The following is an 18655-nucleotide window of genomic DNA, read 5'->3' as shown; positions in this document are numbered from 1 at the left end:
TGTTCATTATGTTCATTATGTTCATAATGTTAATTATGTTCATTATGTTCATGATGTTCATGATGTTAATTATGTTAATTATGTTCAAAATGTTCATTACGTTCATAATGTTCATCATACGTTCATAACACTACTGAGTAAAAGTGGTTTATCAATACAGATTTATTGATGGAAAGTGTTGCTCCAACAGGTTTACGTCATGAATACGGATGAATTATGTCACATTCATTTTAGATTCATCAATAATCACGCATAATGAACACTTATTATTGTTATTGATGATCTAGTTCCAGTTTCCCTCCTGATGATGTCATGTGATTTTTTTTTTTGTCTCTCACAGCAAAGTTTCTTGGTCATGTCACTGTTTGCAGTGGCCATGTTGACTCCAGCTGCCTGGATCCTTCATCACCTGCCACAGTACCGCCAGCAGTCCAAAGAGACGCCTAAAGACTGATCCTTATCTTCTTCATCCTCCTCTTCCTCACCACATCAATATATTCTATACTGTAATCAATAAATGTGTCACATTTGATCATCATTATTAAACTTGGATAATTAAACAAAGTGACCCTTCTTATTTTATTGTGTTCTATGATCAAAATGTGTATTGACACCTGAAGAACAGAGTTGTCCTTTCCAAAATAAGAGCAGCCTATTTCTCTCCTTGTGGTATTTTATTATGTTAAAACAACGTCCAGCACGTAGTCTGCTTCTCTCTCTGCTTCAAAACATCACACATGAACTTGTTCTGAAGTTTGTACAAACAGGAAGTGTTTGAAGATAAAATAAAGCTTCAGTTTGTGTTTGTTTAGTTTGTTCTGCTGGATTGAACGTTAGTCACTTCCTGTTTGAGAACATCAGTTCCCACAGAGAAGATGTAATTAAACCTGAGAGGAAAGAGGACAGACATCCTCATCACCATCTTCATTATTCCTAATCAAAAAGTTCAAAAACACCAATCCGTGACTTTAATTTAACAATTACAATAAAATCATCAGCTCTACCCCGACTAATTCGATTGGCACCATCCCCGAGCTTCTAGGACCTTCGGAAGGGTTAGTTCTGGGATTTGGACCCATTTTTAAATGGGTTAAGGTCAGATAACTTTTCTTTGGGAGGTCGTAGGCACTTGGCCTCTTCCGGAAAAATAAAGGGGAGTGTGACACGGGTTAAGGTTAGCTAATAGCAAGGAACCATCAACATAATCTGTCCACTGTCCATCATTACCTCACACCACAAAGCTCTTATCTCTCATTAAGGCCTTTGGGATGTGTGGTATCGTCTGGATATCCAAATCCTTTCCGCCCTCTTTCTTTGGGGTGTATTTCATTTAGGATTACACAGAATGACTGGTGTTAGAACAGATTTCCAGCCATGTTGGGGGAAATGTTTCACTAAGGGAGTGAGTACCTTTTTCTTATTTAATATATTATATTTATGTTGGGTAAATCAAATTGAAATTGTGTTGCCGGTTTCACCCAAATATTGCAAGCCACACTGTTTACATGTAATTAAATATATGCAGTTTTTAGATTTCGGACTGCCACGGGTCATTGTATGGAAGACCTCCTTCGTGTATTGATTAGTAAACCAGTTGCGGTGTTGAAAATATTCACCCTGTCCTCTGGATTTAAGATTAGAAAGGGGTTTTAATTTTGCTTTCACCAGGAGGTCCTGTAAATTCTTATTTCTCCTGAATGCTGCAATAATACTGTGGTGCTGTAATAATGAGGTACCTGTAATATACTTGTGAAAGTTCTTCCCAATCACTCTGAGAAGTTTAACAGTAGACGGGGAATATGTGGTTACAAAAGGGAGGTTAGAGGTCACCACAGTAGGTTTAGTTTGCTGAAATGTCCTGTGACATTTTCTAAGGAAGGCCCTAGAGTACCTTCTGCTGGCCAAAGCTAGGAATAGCACTCTAACTGCAGAATTAAAGTCAGAATCTGAATCAGCTTTTTTGGCCATATACGCTTACGCATACAAGGAATTTGACTCTGGTTTTCCGTTGCTCTCTACGTACATACACAGAATTTACAATAAGTCCACAAACAGAACTCTTGCATATGTCCCTGGGGAGTCGAGGTGTTGCAGCATGTAGTGCAGTCCCATGTTGACTGCATCATCCACCGACCTGTTTGCACGGTAGGCAAGCTGCAGGGGGTCCAGCAGGGGTCCTGTGATGTTCTTCAGATGGGTCAACACCAGTCTCTCAAAGGATTTCATGACCACAGACGTCAGGGCGACGGGCCTGTAGTCAGTTAATCCTGTGATGGAGGATTTCTTGGTGACCGGGATGATTGTGGAGCGTTTGAAGCATGAGGGGACTTCACACAGCTCCAGTGATCGGTTGAAGATCTGCGTGAAGATGGGGGCCAGCTGGTCAACACAGACTTTCAGGCAGGAGGGGGACACACCGAGTCCTCCCTTTTACTGCAGATTCTATGGAATCTCAATAACTGTGACTCAATCAAGCCTGCATAAGTGTGTTTTGGATGGAAGCTTGTCTCATAGAGCAGAGCGTGAGTGTCTGTGTCTTTAAAGAACTCTTTTATATCCAGTGTGTGAGTTTCATGGAACCCGTCACCCTTAAAAGTGGTGGTGTCCAGAAAGTCCACAGAGGTCACATTGCTGGTGGATTTGAGCTTAATTGAGTCACTGTGATTGTTCAGAGTGTTTAGAAACACCCCCCAGATGTCATCTAGAAACCTGTAATAATATTAGGGTTTCTTTGGACAGCAGGTCAGGTGTCATAATATAGTATGTCGACAAAGGTCATAGTATAGTAGGTCAAAAAAAAGTAATAAATACCTTTCAGTGCTCAAGGAATATAATATTTGGCCAGTGCCCCTATCAGACTCATCATGGCTAAGAATATCAGAGCGCATAAGAACAACTTAGACAACAATGAATGTATCTTCTCTGTTCTGTTTCTCGTCGCAGGGGAGAGATCAGCAAGACATCTCGGGCTGTTGTAAATGAGTTGTTCATTAATTATGACCGTTTTCAGAATGTACATGTTCTTGGATGTGTTGTTAATATACAGTGCTTTTACCCACTATAGACACAATTGTGCTGTACGTTGCCCATGAACCAAAATCACAACCAGAAAAACAACGTGAATTTTGATAGATGGAGCAGATGAAAAAGAGAGATAGAGGATGTTCGTTTCTCATATTTTGGGGGTGTCCATGGACATGTTGAAAAACCATTTGTAAAATATGTAAAAGTGGTGGATTTTTACCACAAGAAACAGTTCTAAAATTCATCAAGGAAATATTCAGATTGAAGCTGCAGTTATTTTCTTGTGTTGCCATGAAAACAAATCAAAATGTCATTACTTCTCATTAATATGTGACTATATCTACATTATCAAATCCATTTGCCCAGACTGGAAGCTAGAGGACAGTGTGTGTAATTATCTTGATCCTCAACTTTTACAGTTAGTTTATTGCGACATGCGGCCCAACTCTGTGAAATAAACCAATAAATCAAAAGAAAGACCGGACAAATTCTCTTTCCATTTTTATATTTATTGCTTTTAATTACAGAAAAAGAACATCAATATGTTGCATAAAATCCAAATTCCGCTGTAAAAATAGATTTGACCTTCAGAGTACAGGCAGCAGAGGGAGCACCCCTCAAATGTAAAAATAGGGTCAAACCATCACGGTCAACACAACTACACTCCAAATAAATACTGGACTTCCATCCGGTCCACATTTGCTAACTGCTTGTGATTGATGGATACAGAACTCTGCAGGACCTTCTGATCCACTTCCAGTGTCCAATAAAAAGTGGAGCGTTCTGGGAAAGTTTGTGACATAAACAGAAGCTCAAAGAGGAAGTGGAGACACTCCCATCTAACAGCAGAGTGTTTGAGTGCATCAAATATCTCATAGTCTCCTCTACTGGCAGCTCCTGCCTGTCATTTTAAACATTCAAGAAAATGTGGAAAAAGTGTATGCATAGATTTTAATTTCCCTTATGCACTGACAGTAGCTGATGGCAGACGGGAACACAAAAAATGCAGAGCGCCCACAAAGCCCTGAAAACTCCGACACACACACTCCCCCCTGACCAGGAACCACACGGCTGGATACCACGATGCTGAGGAAATGTTGAAATGGCACAATAATGAGAAACCACAATAAACAAGTGGGAGCGTCGCTGAGGAGAATGGGAATCCTTATGGTGTCAAACAAACTGACTGTACACACTATCACAGGCTCAATGTTATCTTGAGAACCGTTACCACGGAAGTGTTCAATATAAATACATAAATGATAAACATGAATTGTGTAAAATATTTATACAAACCAGTTCAATTTGAATTTGTAATTCATTTTGATCATTTGCTTTTCATAAAATCAAAGCTTGTCTTAAATGATTTCACCAACTGTGTTTCCTGTATAATTGATTGAACACTACACTTTGGGTCTCCGTGTTCTCAAACACTGCATTTGTCATAAAAGAGCCTGAGGCTTCATAACAAGTGAAACGTTACAGTATGGTGCTGCCAGATGCAGCGTGGGAAGTGTTCAAGTGTTTATTCACACGAGGGATCTCAGTTCAGAATGTTATTATCAGGTTAGTCAGACATCGACAGTTCTGTGACAGAGAACACAACCACACACGGACACTTCAGGTTCATTAACAAGTCAGTCATCGGTGCACAGTGACATTGCGCTCTTGTGTAAGCTTGGAACGGAAGCAGCTGTGAATGAGGCCATCTGGACATGAACTACAAACGGACGGTGTTAACATATCAACAGGGCTGCGCAGCAGTGATCATTTCTCTGTAGAAAGGTTTGCATCAGTCTGTAGAACTTCAGCTATGCCGTACATTTCTGTCAACTCTTGAAGAAGGAATCCACAGAGTAGTTTCATGCTGGCTCCGCCCACAAAAGCAACTGCTGACATTTCTGTACTCGTCCTACATTTAAACAATGTAAGCTTGACATTCTAAATGCAGGTTTTTACTGGACTAGGATCAGGTTTCCTCTTCTGTGGCATTTATATCTGTAGTGTAATTAAGACTGTTTCACACCTGAAGTACTAAACAACACTAAGCACTCACAGTACTGTATCAGCTGATTGTTGTTGCTGTTTCGTGGTAATGAGTGAATCCTTACATCTGCTCGGTTGTGCAGACTTTTTAGTGCACTTGTGTTTCCTGCTTCACTATAGTGCATTTCACCAAGTATAACCATTTTTAAAATGAAATAATAAAAAGCATCAATGCATAAGACCACACAAATTCCTTCAATGAGAAAACATTACAACAAAAAAGAGTAACAACCAACATAGAATCCATTTTGCTAACATTACTTTTTTGATTTCATATTTGAAAACAGTTGTATTATTCTCTCCGACACTAAAATGCTCGGTGAGCAGTAATAATGAGGGAGAAGAATAAATATGCTGTTTTAGAAATATAGAATAGTGTTTAAGAACTTTTTTTCAGCCGAGACTAGTCTGCTCTTTAATGTAAAAACAAAAACAATCCTCAGAATCTCTTCCTAATAATTAAATAATAAGTTATTCATGTCCAGCCCTCAGTGCAAAAATATCAAAGACAAACTAAAAGGAAAGGGACTGAGAACAAGACCTCCCCAGGCTGTGTCCACTGAGCCTTCACAGGTCACTTTCTTTTTAAGAATATTTTTTTCCTGAAGTACACAGAAGATCAGTGCACTGGTCACACAGCGGGGGGGGGGGGGAGACAGACAGACGACAATCACCACAAGACCAGAGGAACTCCTCTTCGTCCTTTCTTCTTCTTCTTCAGTCGGCATTGTCAAGTACATCTGAAATGTGGGAGGCTGCGTACTTTAACCGGAAGCCACCTGCGGGGTCAACACCAACACAAGCAACCACATGCACACATGAAGAGATGCGTCCAAACACACACAGGATATACAATCAGTGGACAGAACATGAACAGTGTGAACATTATGAAGGCCTTTGTTCTAAGTTCACCTCATTCCAGCTACTGAAACTATGAAGTGAGTGACTGGTACCTGCCTGACAGTCACTAGTCTGCCATTACTTCTCAATGAGCGAGCTGCAGTCTGCTCCTGATGTTGTCAACAAGACTTCACTTAGCTTAGGGGAGAAGCTCTGTGCAGAGAGGCCACCTTTGTGTGACTGGCCCAGTGGTGTTTTCAAGCATTGCTGCCACTTGTGCCCAATAGAAGCAGAAGAAACATCACAAAAGAACATTTACAGGGGGCAGTGATGAGCCCATTACCACTTGACAAAGACTAGGGGAGATTTATGCCGTTAACAGCAGCTTTTGTTTTTTTACATGAGAAAAGATTTAATGGAGGATTAAGTGCAGAAAAGAGCCGCTTGCCTAAACTATCTGAAACTGTCCCTGATGGCTATGCGTGTTTGCTGTTTGCCATGTTTTTCCTTCTCTGGCTCACAGGTGTCCTGGAAGATAACCAGTATTTTGTTGCTGTTATTTGATGCAATGTTAATGTTCCAGTGGCACAACTTCTCCTCTGGCCAAATAACCCAAACGGAAGGAGGTAACTCATCAGAGGTGACATTTAACAGATGAGCCCCAAATCTTCAGTCTTGGCTAAATGTTGGACTCCGCTGAACACTAAGGGGTCCTCTGTTTCTCCCTGTTCCGTGTCGCTGCACTACCTTGCTGTGTGGAGTCTATGGAGGGTTGGTTGCAGTCCTGAGCGTAGTGGCCACTCACTCCACAGTTATAACAGGACACATTCCCGCTCTTCTTGTTGACTCCACCTCCCCCCAGCGCGGCGGACGGCAGCATCCCCAAGGGTGGGTACATATGCTGGTAGACACGCTGGCAGAACGATGCCGCCGGCGCCATCTGCTGCTGGAGGTTGTAGTTTGCAGCTGCGACAGCTGCCACCGCTGCAGCCTGGCTGCCCAACATATGTGACGGCAAGTCGGCGTGGCTGTGAGAGTGACTGTGGAGGGGGCCGTAGGGGGACGGGTGTGCAGGAGGTGGAGCAGTGGGGAAGAAGGGGGGCAGGGTGGCAGCACCGTTGGCCTGGTGAGGAGGCTGGGCCTGGGTGAGGAAACTGTTACTGCACAGGCTTGTGAGCTGGAAGAGAGGCGGTGGAACGCTGAACACCTGCCGGGCTGCTGCCATCTGGTGGGAGAAGAATAAGGATGCACCACTGACACTGTTGGTACTGATGCTGCCTCGGCCACCACAGTTGTTGTGACACCCACAGGTCCCACAGCCCATCGGTTGCTGCTGCTGTTGTGGCTGTAGCGGTGTCGGCTGCTGGGGGGGCAATTGTTGCTGTTGGCTTTGCTGAAAAGCAACCGGGTTGCCAGAGACGACAGAGGCACTGCTGTTGCTGTAGGATGTACAGTCACTGTGTGCCATGCTGCGAGTGAGCGCTGGGCTGGGGCTGGGGGCGGGTCCAGGGGTGTGGGTGGGCACAGCTGGAGGAACAGCTGCTTGCACGTGTCCAGGAGATGGAGCCATTCCAGTGGCCGCAGGTGCTCCTGCAGTGGGTAAGACAGAGGCGGGGACAGGGGGCAGAGTGTAGGGAGAAGGCAGGCCGGATGGTAGTGTTAAGCCGGGGTGCTTGGCATGTAAAGTCTCCACGTGAGGCAGAGAGGAGGCCAGGCCTGAGCCGACACTGGCCGGGTCTTGGCAGGGCAGAGACTGCTGAAGAGGAGAGGAGAAGGATGTCGGGCCAGGAGACATGATACTGATGGCTCTTACAGGAGCCAGGACTGAAGCATGTGGGGCAGCAGGATTATAACCACTCCCTGAAGCTCCATCAGGGCCACCTTGGCTGTGAGACATAGCTGTTTTGAACCTCTGAACCAGAGGCTGCACAGCAGGACTTCCTGAAGGGTGTAGGCCGATAGGTGGAATCCCAAAGGTTGGGAGGACATCTCTCTTCTCCGGGTCTCCCACAATTCCAGGGCCTAGGACAGCTGGAGGCACTGGGGGCATGTGCATCATCAGGGTCCCAGGCGAGGGCTTCCCATCGGGGATGATGCTTTGACTTGGAGGAGGGACCAGTGGAAGTGGAGAGTCAGCAGCCCCGTTACGGAGCACATAGGGCAGAGAGCGCATGACCGACAGAAGGGGGAAATCTGTGCTGGTCTCCGCCTGGGCCTGGTGGACTTTGGAAGACAGAGAGTGGACAGAGACTTCCCCCACCACAGTTGCATCAGTCTGGTGGGCGAAGAACATGTCGGGGCCCCGACCTTTGCTTGAGTCATCAGAGTGGCTGTCTGTATCTAACAGAAACAAGATAAGGTAAGCACACCAACATCCTTGTGACAATAAGAGAAGCATGTAGCACACTGTGGGAATTAATTCCTCAAGTGTACTTTATACATAGAGTACGTGTGTGTGTGGGGGGGGGGGGGGGGGGGGGTTTACCTTTGTTGTTGTCATCCTCACTATCCAGGCTCTCTGGTCCTGGGTGTTGAGGGCTGGATGGAGAGCTGTAGCTTTCTGATGATGTTTCATCAAAGGTATCCGGACCAGAACCTCTATCTGCAACAACATGTGTGTGCTCAACTGCAGAGAAGCCACCAGACATCAGGCTACAGAGCATTTCATGTGAAACTATGTACGTATTTACTATTGTGTACAGCAGTCTGGGGCTGTGTGTCACGGCCTGAACAGCGCTGTTGTGTTCAGTGACACTGAAAAGTTGGATGTTTTAAAAGCCAGTTATTCGATATATCCAACAGACGAAGTTCTGGAAAGATATTGAGGAAAAAAACATCCCTTACAACCTGTGGTCATAAAGTCAAACTATTTAGTCTATGTGTGTAGGAGCTATTTGATTAGATAAGATACTGTGTTTGAGGAACTTTCTATAGCAGTGGTTTTTAAAGCCTGACACTGTAACCCTACCAATATTCTTCTTTTTGAAGCCTATACTTGTTTACATTTTGTCAAATTGGCACCATTAAAAGAATGCTGAATTAGCAGTTTCTGGTTGCAGTGCACCAGAAACTGCTAATAGCCAACTGCATAGTTCACTGGATTAAAGAAGGAAACTTAAAAACACTATTATTATTTGAGTCCTGAAGATTTGGAATTATGGACCTTTATTCTCGGTGGACATCAGGGATAATAATATCCTCAGAAAGTGTATCTCATCTGTGTTTAGGTGTGATTGTTGACGCATTATTGTCTTTAAACCAATATCTGCACATGAATGTAGAGTCTGATCTCCATCCTCACGTCTCCAGTTGCTCATTAGACTGTAACCAATGATCAGCGCGGATAGCTGCAGCTACACCAGAGCCCCAGAAACATTAGCCGTTGCCCCCACAGGCTAAGTCCTCTTCACCCCGACAGTCGACGGGTTCTGAGATTGAAAGTACTAAACAGCCTCCATGAGCTGTGTGTCGCTGCAACCAATGACCAGAGGACGAGCATGTGATTCTGTACACGCACACACACGACAACACATTCCACAAGGTCATGGCGTCGCCATAGTAATCTGGCGCATTGTTGTGCAAAAAAAAAAAACGCAGAATGCAACCAATACGAAGGCTCAGTCTTTAGCTTTCTAATGTCTATTGTGTTGATTTCTACCATCATGCAATCAGCGAGTAATCCTACTTGTTTGGGCAGAATCCCTCAAATATTGTTTTGAGCCTTTGAACAATGACATAGAAGCCGTCCACAGACTCACCTTGCCTCTGAGGGGACAGAGCTAGCACCAACCTGCCGTTAGCTACAAAGGCAGCCCCCTTCCCCTTGTCCCTAGAAAGAGACAGAGATGGGACACAAGGGGACAGAGCAATGTCAACGAGAAAGACAGTACCGACGGACACAAATATGGAATGAGAGGACTAGAGTCAGAGTCACTGTCTCGTATCAGGAGTAGGTTTAACAGCAGGGACACTGCACTCTTCTTCTTCTAGTTGACTCAACTACTAGCATCGATACCTGCTGAGTCATACACTTGTGACCTACCTGTCTGTGGGCAGGCCTCTGCTCTTCGTTTTAGTGCACGGGTGGCTCCTCTTCTCAGTGTCCTGCTGCTGTGAGGAGGACAGTGAATCAGAACAGCTTCACAAGTTTCAGCCAAAAGCAAAGAAGACTACTCATGCTGTGGAGAGACACTACAGTCACCAACATACCACCAAATAGTTAGACCGGAGGACAGACGCTCGCTTCCTCACAAATGCACAGACAATGGTGAGTAAACAGTAACAAGTCGGAGGTATTAACACGACACTCACATTTTTACAATACAATTGGATAAGTGAAACAACATTACATAACTCCATGTAAAGAACACCATTGTGATCCAGAAATCCCAGAGCGCTGCATCATTGGATGGAGGTACACTATATATCGTTGTATATTTACTCTGTATGTACACATGTACACATGTACGCACACACACACACACACACACATGTACGCACACACACACACACACACACACACACACACACACACACACACACACACACACACACACACACACACACACACACACACACACACACACACACACACACACACACACACACACACACACACACACACACTCTCTAACTGAAGTGCAACCTTAAAAGTATCAATTATTTCTCTTGAGCTTCTTCCTTTGTCATTAGAACATTTGTAGAAGTGTTATTATGACCAGAACACCTGTACAGAGTATGTAAATGTCCGTGTAACATATGGAAGCGATCATCCATGTGTTTCAGTATGTTCAAGTACTGCAGATAAAGAGAAGGAACCATGTTTCACCTGCTCAGCCTCCTGGCCGCTCCTCTTCCTCCTCTCTGCTGGACCATTGAGCTCTGCAGCGTGGCCCCCCCTGCGACTATCCCCCTGGGGGCCCCTGGCACTAGAGAGACTGGTGGAGAGTAGAGAATTCATCATAAAAAATGTAGTCTCAGCGTGTTTTGCTGCTATAGATGAAATTATTTTGCTCATTTTAAACGCTGTGATCAATATTTCTTCAATAAAAACTCCAAATCAATGAGTCCTGTAGTGTAAACGTTTTGTACCGTCTACTCACCTTTGACTTGGACTCTTGGTCCCAAGCTTTTTCTTGTGTCCCTGAGCGTACGACTCGATATCTGAGAGGACATTCAACACAACACCATTCCACCATATACAAAGACCACATGTGATGTAGATGCTGTTTACATGATGTCTTACTGTGACAGTTTGATGAACCGTGTCAAATTATTATTATCAAGATATAGAAAGTGTGAGCTGCTACTGCTAAACCCAAAGCCCCCTTAAACGTCAACACAAGACGTGCTACAGCATACTTACATTATGGTGTGGTCAAGGCATATTTTAACACTACATTCATACATTTAACTACATGGAAATGAAACTAACTGTTAAAGAAAGCAGAGATGTCTTTTCAAATCAAGTGTCCTTTTTCTTATTATTCCTATTATTTCTAATATGAAAGGTGACATAAACAGGAAGTATATTCATAAATAAAGAACTGAAGTTTGACTGAACCACTCTGTTACATCAGCATGCTTTATGGATATAGCTGCTTCCAGAGCACACCGTTTCTAAAGCGAGACACCAGCACAGAGCGTTGGAATAGTTAGGTGTTATTAGGAGGCTTATTTCATTTAGTTAGTGCTTTCACGCTTTGTGCTAACTAAGCATAACATGGCGCTGACCTCTCTGTACTGTAAACATGATATAATCCTAAATTCAGAGCAAAGGTCGGCGTACAACTACACTTTACATTTCTTCTTAAACTCCTTCGACTCTAAAGGACTCCCCACCTTATAACTGCTATAAAAAGATTATATATATATATATATATATATATATATATATATATAAATATTAAGTTATACAAGGTAAACCACTTAACCAACATCAATACTGGTCATAACGACCAAATATTCCTTCATTCTCCTTAAAATGCCAGTTTATTTACAGAATTGAATTCATTTCTAACATGATGAAAGAGCCACAAATGCCCCTCGTGAGGCACACGGGTTACAGACGACAGTCGGACTTTTCTATTGGCCATTTTCTGAAGGTTAAAGGGAGGTACTTTTAAAGCAGTAGAACATCATGTGACCAGGCCACTACAGCTGATTATAGAATATAATATCCATGCTCTCATGACCTGTGTTTGTCCTGCTCGCAGCATGTCACTTCTACTGTCCACAGAGGACAACACATGAGTGTGGGAGACGAGTTGAACAATGAGATAAATGAATCCAGCTCTTCTCACCTTCCTCCTGACTGGAGGCATCAGAACAGTCTCCTTGGTAGGCTTTACCCAGCTGGCTGTTGCCTTTCAGAGGAAAAGACAGTAATCATACAATGTGCCTCTTGATACTGGGCTGTTAATAAAATTGGCTTGACATTTTGGACACATTAGTTCATGGACATGGTCTGTCTATCTGTCTACTGACAGATGTGGAGAGTATCTGGTACTTGGTATTTATTGTGGCATCACCTCTGTAGAGGGTGGAGTTAAAACACTGCAGACCACTGATTGGTCAGAGAACAGACACCAGAATTGTCACATTTGCCCGACACGCTGTCACGTGTCCTGCACAAACCCGCCATTGTTAAATAGCCAAGCTACGGTCAACAGTAACAGTATTAAAGATGAAAGGATCCAGCCAGAGGTGTGTCGTGTTCAAGATGTCACGGTAGTCTCGCTCAACGCCGTCAGCTAAGAACCCGGCCCTACGTTGACATCTGGATATGTACCTGGTACTCAAAGTGAGTCCAGTAGAGTGGAGCTGTACCATTCAGTCGGATACTCACATCTGCAGCAAGGAGGACTTGTAGAGTAACTGGAGTCACAATTGAAGAAGCTGCAGACCTTTCTGGTCTGTCTGAAGACTGGAGGAGCAGACAGGAACCTCTCCCTGAAGGCAGACCGAGAAGAAGGGAAACCCCGTTAAAGAGCTACAATCATACGTGTTCGGCGGCCGAGCAGAGCTCAGAGATACGAGTTTGTTTGTGTTGCAGGTCTCTTGTAGGCGGACTCCATCAGTGCAGCAGTCGATCTGATTGGATGGCTTCGGCTATGTTCATAATTTAGGTTTTACACTTTACAACACCCTTCATTCAGCACGCAACCACTCATCCGTCTGCTGACACAACGGTGAACACATTCCATAGCCTCAGTATATCTTTGGGATATTATTTGTTCAGTAATAAACCTGTACGCGTTCGCATGCCTTACGACATGACACGCTGAAATCATTTTCCATCCAAACACTTTTCTTGTGACTCAAAGGGCGTGACTGAAATGTGCATGAGAGACTTTTTTAGGTTCAAAAAGGACAAATTTGATTTGAATTCTTTGTTAACACATAGATTTGTTTTTGTATGTATAAAGAGGAATCACTTCATAATAAAGCCCTTTTCATATAAAACAGCCTTCACAGTGAACAATGGACCTAAAGGTGGTTTGATTGTTCTATGATTGGTGCAGATTAGACCCACAGAGGGCAGCAAAGGCTAATGCAGCTGGTTGTGGGCAGGTCTACTGAGGAAAAGCTCTCAGGAAGATGAGTCTCACTTTCCACAGTTTCGTTTTACCCAAAATAAAACTCATGGACACCGTGGTGCGTGTGCGTGTGCGTGTTCTCTAGGACAACAAGGAAGTAGCTGGCTTTGAAAATCAGCCTCACCCCTGACACAATGTGTTACGGGCAGGACTGTAAAACACGTTGAAGACGATGTCGAGACCTGTTTGAAGGAGATAATCCTAATCGGAGTGAATCTGAACTCCAGAGCAGAGGTCTCCCAGAGGGAGAGACATGAGGCAAAGATATTGAATGAGGAGAAAGGGACAAGAGCATGCTGTTCTGAACAAAACAGGAAGTGAGCTATTGTAGATTGACCTGCTGATCTGGCTTGCTCACCAGTCAGCAGTTGTAGCAGCAGCAGCTTTAAACCCTTTAGATCCCGATAGCTTCAATTGTGTCAAAAAGCTCAGTCCACAGTGTTAACCTCTAGATTAACATTCATTTTTGATCTCGTCCAGTGTTTCCTTGGCATTGCTGCTATTCATACACTCACTACCAATATAGAAGATGTGCATGAATAACACTGACTAGCAGCAGATCTTCTATACTCACAATAATTCCTGTTGTGTGATGACCAAAAGCTCAGTTCCTCTCAACATGCTGCGATCACAGAGGTTATTGTAAATCTTTGGTTCTCCCACATTCACCGGACTGCTTGAAGACCCAGAGAGCCCAGGTCGGGGTTTGTGGCACAGAAGAGTGTAAAAATGTATTCCAGATGTGCAACATACAGAAAATGATTCTGGGTAAAAGGAGACAGATGTTGACCTGGTATCCTAAGGGAATGACCCGTTGAGACTGCTGCTGCAGTGAGCAATGTGTTCATGTGATCTCATGTGGTGTGGATGCCAAAGAATGAATACCAAGAATTGAAAACCCAAACTCTCCTATTTCGGTCGGTCAGTTATAAAAGGTTGTTTGTGTACAGTTCCATTTTTGTTTGTGAAAATAAATGATGTACACAATACAGTCTAAATAACATAGGGCTGGGCGATAAGGCCAAAATCTCCCATCACGATATATTTCCCGTCTCAATAACGATATATATCACAATATAGCATGTTTTATGGTAATTCAATAAATCCGATCATTTATAGGAAATAACCAGATGGTAAAGACTATTTTGTGAGCTCCTGCGTGAATTAAATACTTGACAAATGAAATGTACGTTGTATTCCCTCATTTAATTAAGAACGCTCAGAATGAACAGAAGTCTCAAGTGAAATTATAAAGAAAAGATACATTAATAGACAATAGTTTGAGCAGTTTTCTTGAGTAATTTGAGTTCATATGCGCTTGTGATTATCAATTTCGATGAAGTAAACGTGCAGCACGATATCTCCATGTGATTTCATCACAATATGATTCCATTGAAAGGCAATAAATGATCATATGGAATTAAGACATTTTGAGAACACTTTTCTAATACTAAAGCCAGATTCATTATTATAAGATATTAATATCGATCGGTAGAGAGAAATTGTTGTTATCATCCTTGCTATAGCCCCATTAGGTGTATCTCTGGGATAAATGTAGTACCTGAGGTTCTTCTCCACCTCCCTGCTCTCATTGCGGCCCCCCTGGTTCAGAAGCCTCAGGATGCCCTTCTCAAAAGACTCGGTACACTTGTCCTTAGGAAGCTGTGGGAGGAAAACAGGCAGGATGAACCAGTCTGCAGACAGACAGCTATCTCCATCGCTCTTAAACACTACAGAGGTAAGCTAGAGCTGTAGAGGTGTGTGTAAACTTCTCAAGTCTGGTGTCAAATGCAATTCAACTTCACTGGTCTTGAATGAAACCTCAGCATTTTTAGCCTCACCCTGAGGAACTGGCTTCTAGACACGAGAACGTTGTCAAATCCTGACAAGGCTCGAGTCAAAAGAGAGAAAGAAATCTCTTCTTTACTGCCATGCACACTACCTTTCTGTTCCCACCCTCTCGACAATCATTCCACGCTACAACAGACGGGATGTTGAGATCTGTCGCCAGGTCATTCTGGCCGTATTATTTGGTCTCAATGAGGCAGTAAAATGGGCCATTTCCTCTTGAAAAAAACGTAAACGTCAAGTGAAGCACATCTTTACACTTGAAGCCTATTGTCTTCCATTTAACTCTCTTAACTATTGTGCGTTGGGCTCGGAGTTAAGCAGTCTGTAGGACTTAAACAAGGTTTGTACTCCGGTGTGAGGGGCGAGAAAATGAAGTAATTACAATTTAGAAAAAGAACATTGTGAAATAGAAAAGTCTTTAATTAGATAAACCCTCATACAGTATATACAGTTCAGGACCCTGAACATTGTACCACATGGGGGAAAAATAAATAAAAAAAATCACAAAAGCAGAAGTAGATACCTTCAGAAGGAAGTTCTCCAGCTCCAGATGAGTTTTGGTCACACTGCTGGAGGAGGAGTCGGACCACTTCACCTGAAACACAGCGCAGGACGTTCTCCATCACTCACACAACAATGACATTGCTTGCACTTCACGGTACTATTCATAGAACACTGACTTTACAACACTACACCATGTTGATTTGAGGGATCCATTTTTGGTGATGGAGTGTTGAAAGGACAGATGTGTATGAGTACTAACAAACACAACAACATCAAAATTAGGAACACTAACAAAACATAACAAGTGCAATGTGAAAAGAAAGAAGCAATCCCTTCCGACCCCATAATCATGGTTATTAGTCACAGCCATCACAGAGGTGCTGACGTTGAGTACTGGTTGAGACTTCAAACAAATGAAAATGATGTGGAACACAGAGGAAAATATCAATCACTTAGAATTGCAATCCCAACTTGGAAAACATGGGTTAGGTACAAGGTTCAGTTATTGTCATGGTCCATGATGATGAGATATGACGCTACAGTAGATTAGGATTCCTGCTGAGCAGAGTGGAGGTTGCTTTATGGCGCTGTGCCCGTTACACTAGTTGTCTCTTTGCTTCTTCGCTGTACAGTTTGTTTGTTTGGAGAATAATGCAGAGAACGACGCGGTGACTCTTCTTTATAAAGAACACAGGGAGATCCCCAACCCTGCTTTTTACTTTCAAAGGTCAAAAACTGAAGCTTATTACAATCAATTTCTGATTTACAATCACAATTGTGACACCCTCAATGCTTAGAAATGATATTCTATCATAACATGCATAATAATATAACTATTTTATTTTATTTCTTCAAATATATATATTTTTTGCATTTTCCAATATTTTCCCAACAATTGGCTGAGGCCCCCTTGAATCCCTCCAATGGGGCCTGGACCCTCCGTTTGTAAATCACTCGTCTAATAATTAACCAGTTAGCACATGCTCAGTTCAGATTCTGAAACACCAATAACATAATAGAGCAGGAGCAAGTATGACTGTGCTGTAAAGGAGGGCCTGTACTTACAGAGTCGGCCTGAACACGGTTTGTGGACCATGTGGAAACCACTGCAGCACATTTTAAATGCACTGAACCGGCCGTCCCCCCGAAGCTGAGAGCACACGCAGGTGTTTTGCAGCAAAGCGTTTGCGTTAGTGTGTTGGTGCGACACATACCGACACTAATCAGTCTGACTGACCTTTAGATCTCATATCACGCTCAAAGAACACCTTGAGTGTGTCTGCACTGCTGTTACCTACCTCAAAGCTGTACTCCTTGTCCACTCTGGTCCGAGAGACGCCCCTGAGCACAATCCCCTCTATATGCACTGCTGCAACAGAGGGGGGGGGGGGGGGGGGGGGGTGGTGTTGAGCAGGACACGAGTAATGTAGCTATTATTCTATTCTTCTTAGAAAATAACTTCACAAACACAACCAGAGTTATTAGGAATCAGTCCGTACTTTCTACATGTTTAATAAGCAATATTGACAGTGTGATGGGGGTCTTCTGTGTACATTGCTGTGGCTAGGCATGGGACGATATGAAGATTTCATGTCACGTTTATCCAGGACAAAATAATTGAGATTAACATTATTATCCATAATCCTTTAAAATATGCTTAAAGCTCTTAAAATGCCAATAAAACATACTGGAATAACTTTAAACTTACATTTTGTGAAGAAAGAAATATTTATTTATTTTGAAAACCAAACAAAATGAATAAGTTAAGTTAAATACACTCTTCGTAAATAAAGGAAAATTAAATGAAATTATCTTTCTCAGATAATAAAAAAAAATTAAAAAAAAATCAGGTTCTATTTTTGCTTCTTTACCATGTGACCTGTGATAATATTTAAGATTAACCTGATAATGAAAGTTGACAAAGTGGATTTTTTTTTTATTACATCCTATTTCGTCCCATCCCTAACTGTGGCAGCTTCCAACATGAACAAACATACAGATCCTTACGGGGTCCGGTGAATGAGTAAATACATGAAGGCAGGTATCTGTCCCCTGCAGTGTCTACTAACACTGCTTAAATCAAGCAGTCCGACGAAGTCAACAAATCAAAAATGCTGCCCTGCGCCGTACTACTTCCCTGCTGCAAATGAATATTTTAAATCTTATCACCATCACCTTCTCTTTGTGCGGCCCAGCGGCTGGAGCGCCGGCTCTGGCAGGGCGGATGGGACGCTGTACATTCCCCCAAACCCAGCGCGGGGGCAGGCAGGTAATCCGCCTTCTGACCCGGCAACACCTGGAGACCAAAAATACAGCAAGTTAGTGACGGGCTCATCCTGGTTTCACCTTTCATTTCAACGCGAGTAGAATTCACACGTTCATATTGAGCTCATCATGGAAACACGCTGCAGAAATGCACCATCCCTTTATGTTTAGCAGAATCTACAGCAGCAGTACCAAACATACGTTTAAAACTGGAGTAACATTTAGTTCTGGCATCCACAGGGACGAGGATTAAATGACCCAAAGTAAATAATAACTACACAAACACACTTTAGATGTTGAATCGCACAAAACAGTGAACCTCACATGTCAAAGAAACACAAGAGGAAACCTGGAAAACTGACAACAGCGGAGCTACAATGTCCACTTAAACCATACAGACAGTCGGAGAAACAAAGAACCCCCAGGGGCCATCCTCTCACTCCGTCCCTCTGTCTGGGAGCACACTACAGCACTCTAACGTTTCATGTGTGATTCCATTAAGAGCAGTGCATCCCCACCGGGCTCCC

At 43.1% G+C, this 18655-nt stretch overlaps 1 protein-coding gene across 3 annotated transcripts in view; it reads right to left on the bottom strand.

Annotated features, from left to right (window-relative positions):
- Nucleotides 1-3512: 3512 nt before the first annotated feature.
- The window catches only part of zcchc2 (zinc finger, CCHC domain containing 2), a 17828-nt gene continuing 2685 nt past the window's right edge, over nucleotides 3513-18655 (bottom strand). Inside the window, exons 2-14 of one of the 3 annotated variants that reach the window (XM_076077241.1) lie at nucleotides 18039-18159; nucleotides 17162-17232; nucleotides 15883-15954; nucleotides 15070-15170; nucleotides 12758-12861; nucleotides 12213-12275; nucleotides 11013-11073; nucleotides 10739-10847; nucleotides 9953-10020; nucleotides 9669-9739; nucleotides 8396-8512; nucleotides 6658-8250; nucleotides 3513-5849 (exon numbers count right to left, since the gene is read on the bottom strand). In XM_076077241.1, the coding sequence (XP_075933356.1) occupies nucleotides 5788-5849; nucleotides 6658-8250; nucleotides 8396-8512; nucleotides 9669-9739; nucleotides 9953-10020; nucleotides 10739-10847; nucleotides 11013-11073; nucleotides 12213-12275; nucleotides 12758-12861; nucleotides 15070-15170; nucleotides 15883-15954; nucleotides 17162-17232; nucleotides 18039-18159 (2613 nt within the window). In that variant the 3' untranslated portion in view covers nucleotides 3513-5787. The remainder of the gene's footprint in view (nucleotides 5850-6657; nucleotides 8251-8395; nucleotides 8513-9668; nucleotides 9740-9952; nucleotides 10021-10738; nucleotides 10848-11012; nucleotides 11074-12212; nucleotides 12276-12757; nucleotides 12862-15069; nucleotides 15171-15882; nucleotides 15955-17161; nucleotides 17233-18038; nucleotides 18160-18655) is intronic. The other 2 variants (XM_076078677.1, XM_076077894.1) reach the window with 2 other exon arrangements.

The sequence above is a fragment of the Anarhichas minor genome, unplaced genomic scaffold, assembly GCF_050575085.1.
Source record: "Anarhichas minor isolate MPS153535 unplaced genomic scaffold, ASM5057508v1 ptg000001l, whole genome shotgun sequence".
In the NCBI taxonomy this organism is placed as follows: Eukaryota; Metazoa; Chordata; class Actinopteri; order Perciformes; family Anarhichadidae; genus Anarhichas; species Anarhichas minor.
The sequence above is the reverse complement of the archived record's forward strand: the minus strand, read 5'-3'. Positions and strand labels throughout refer to the sequence as shown.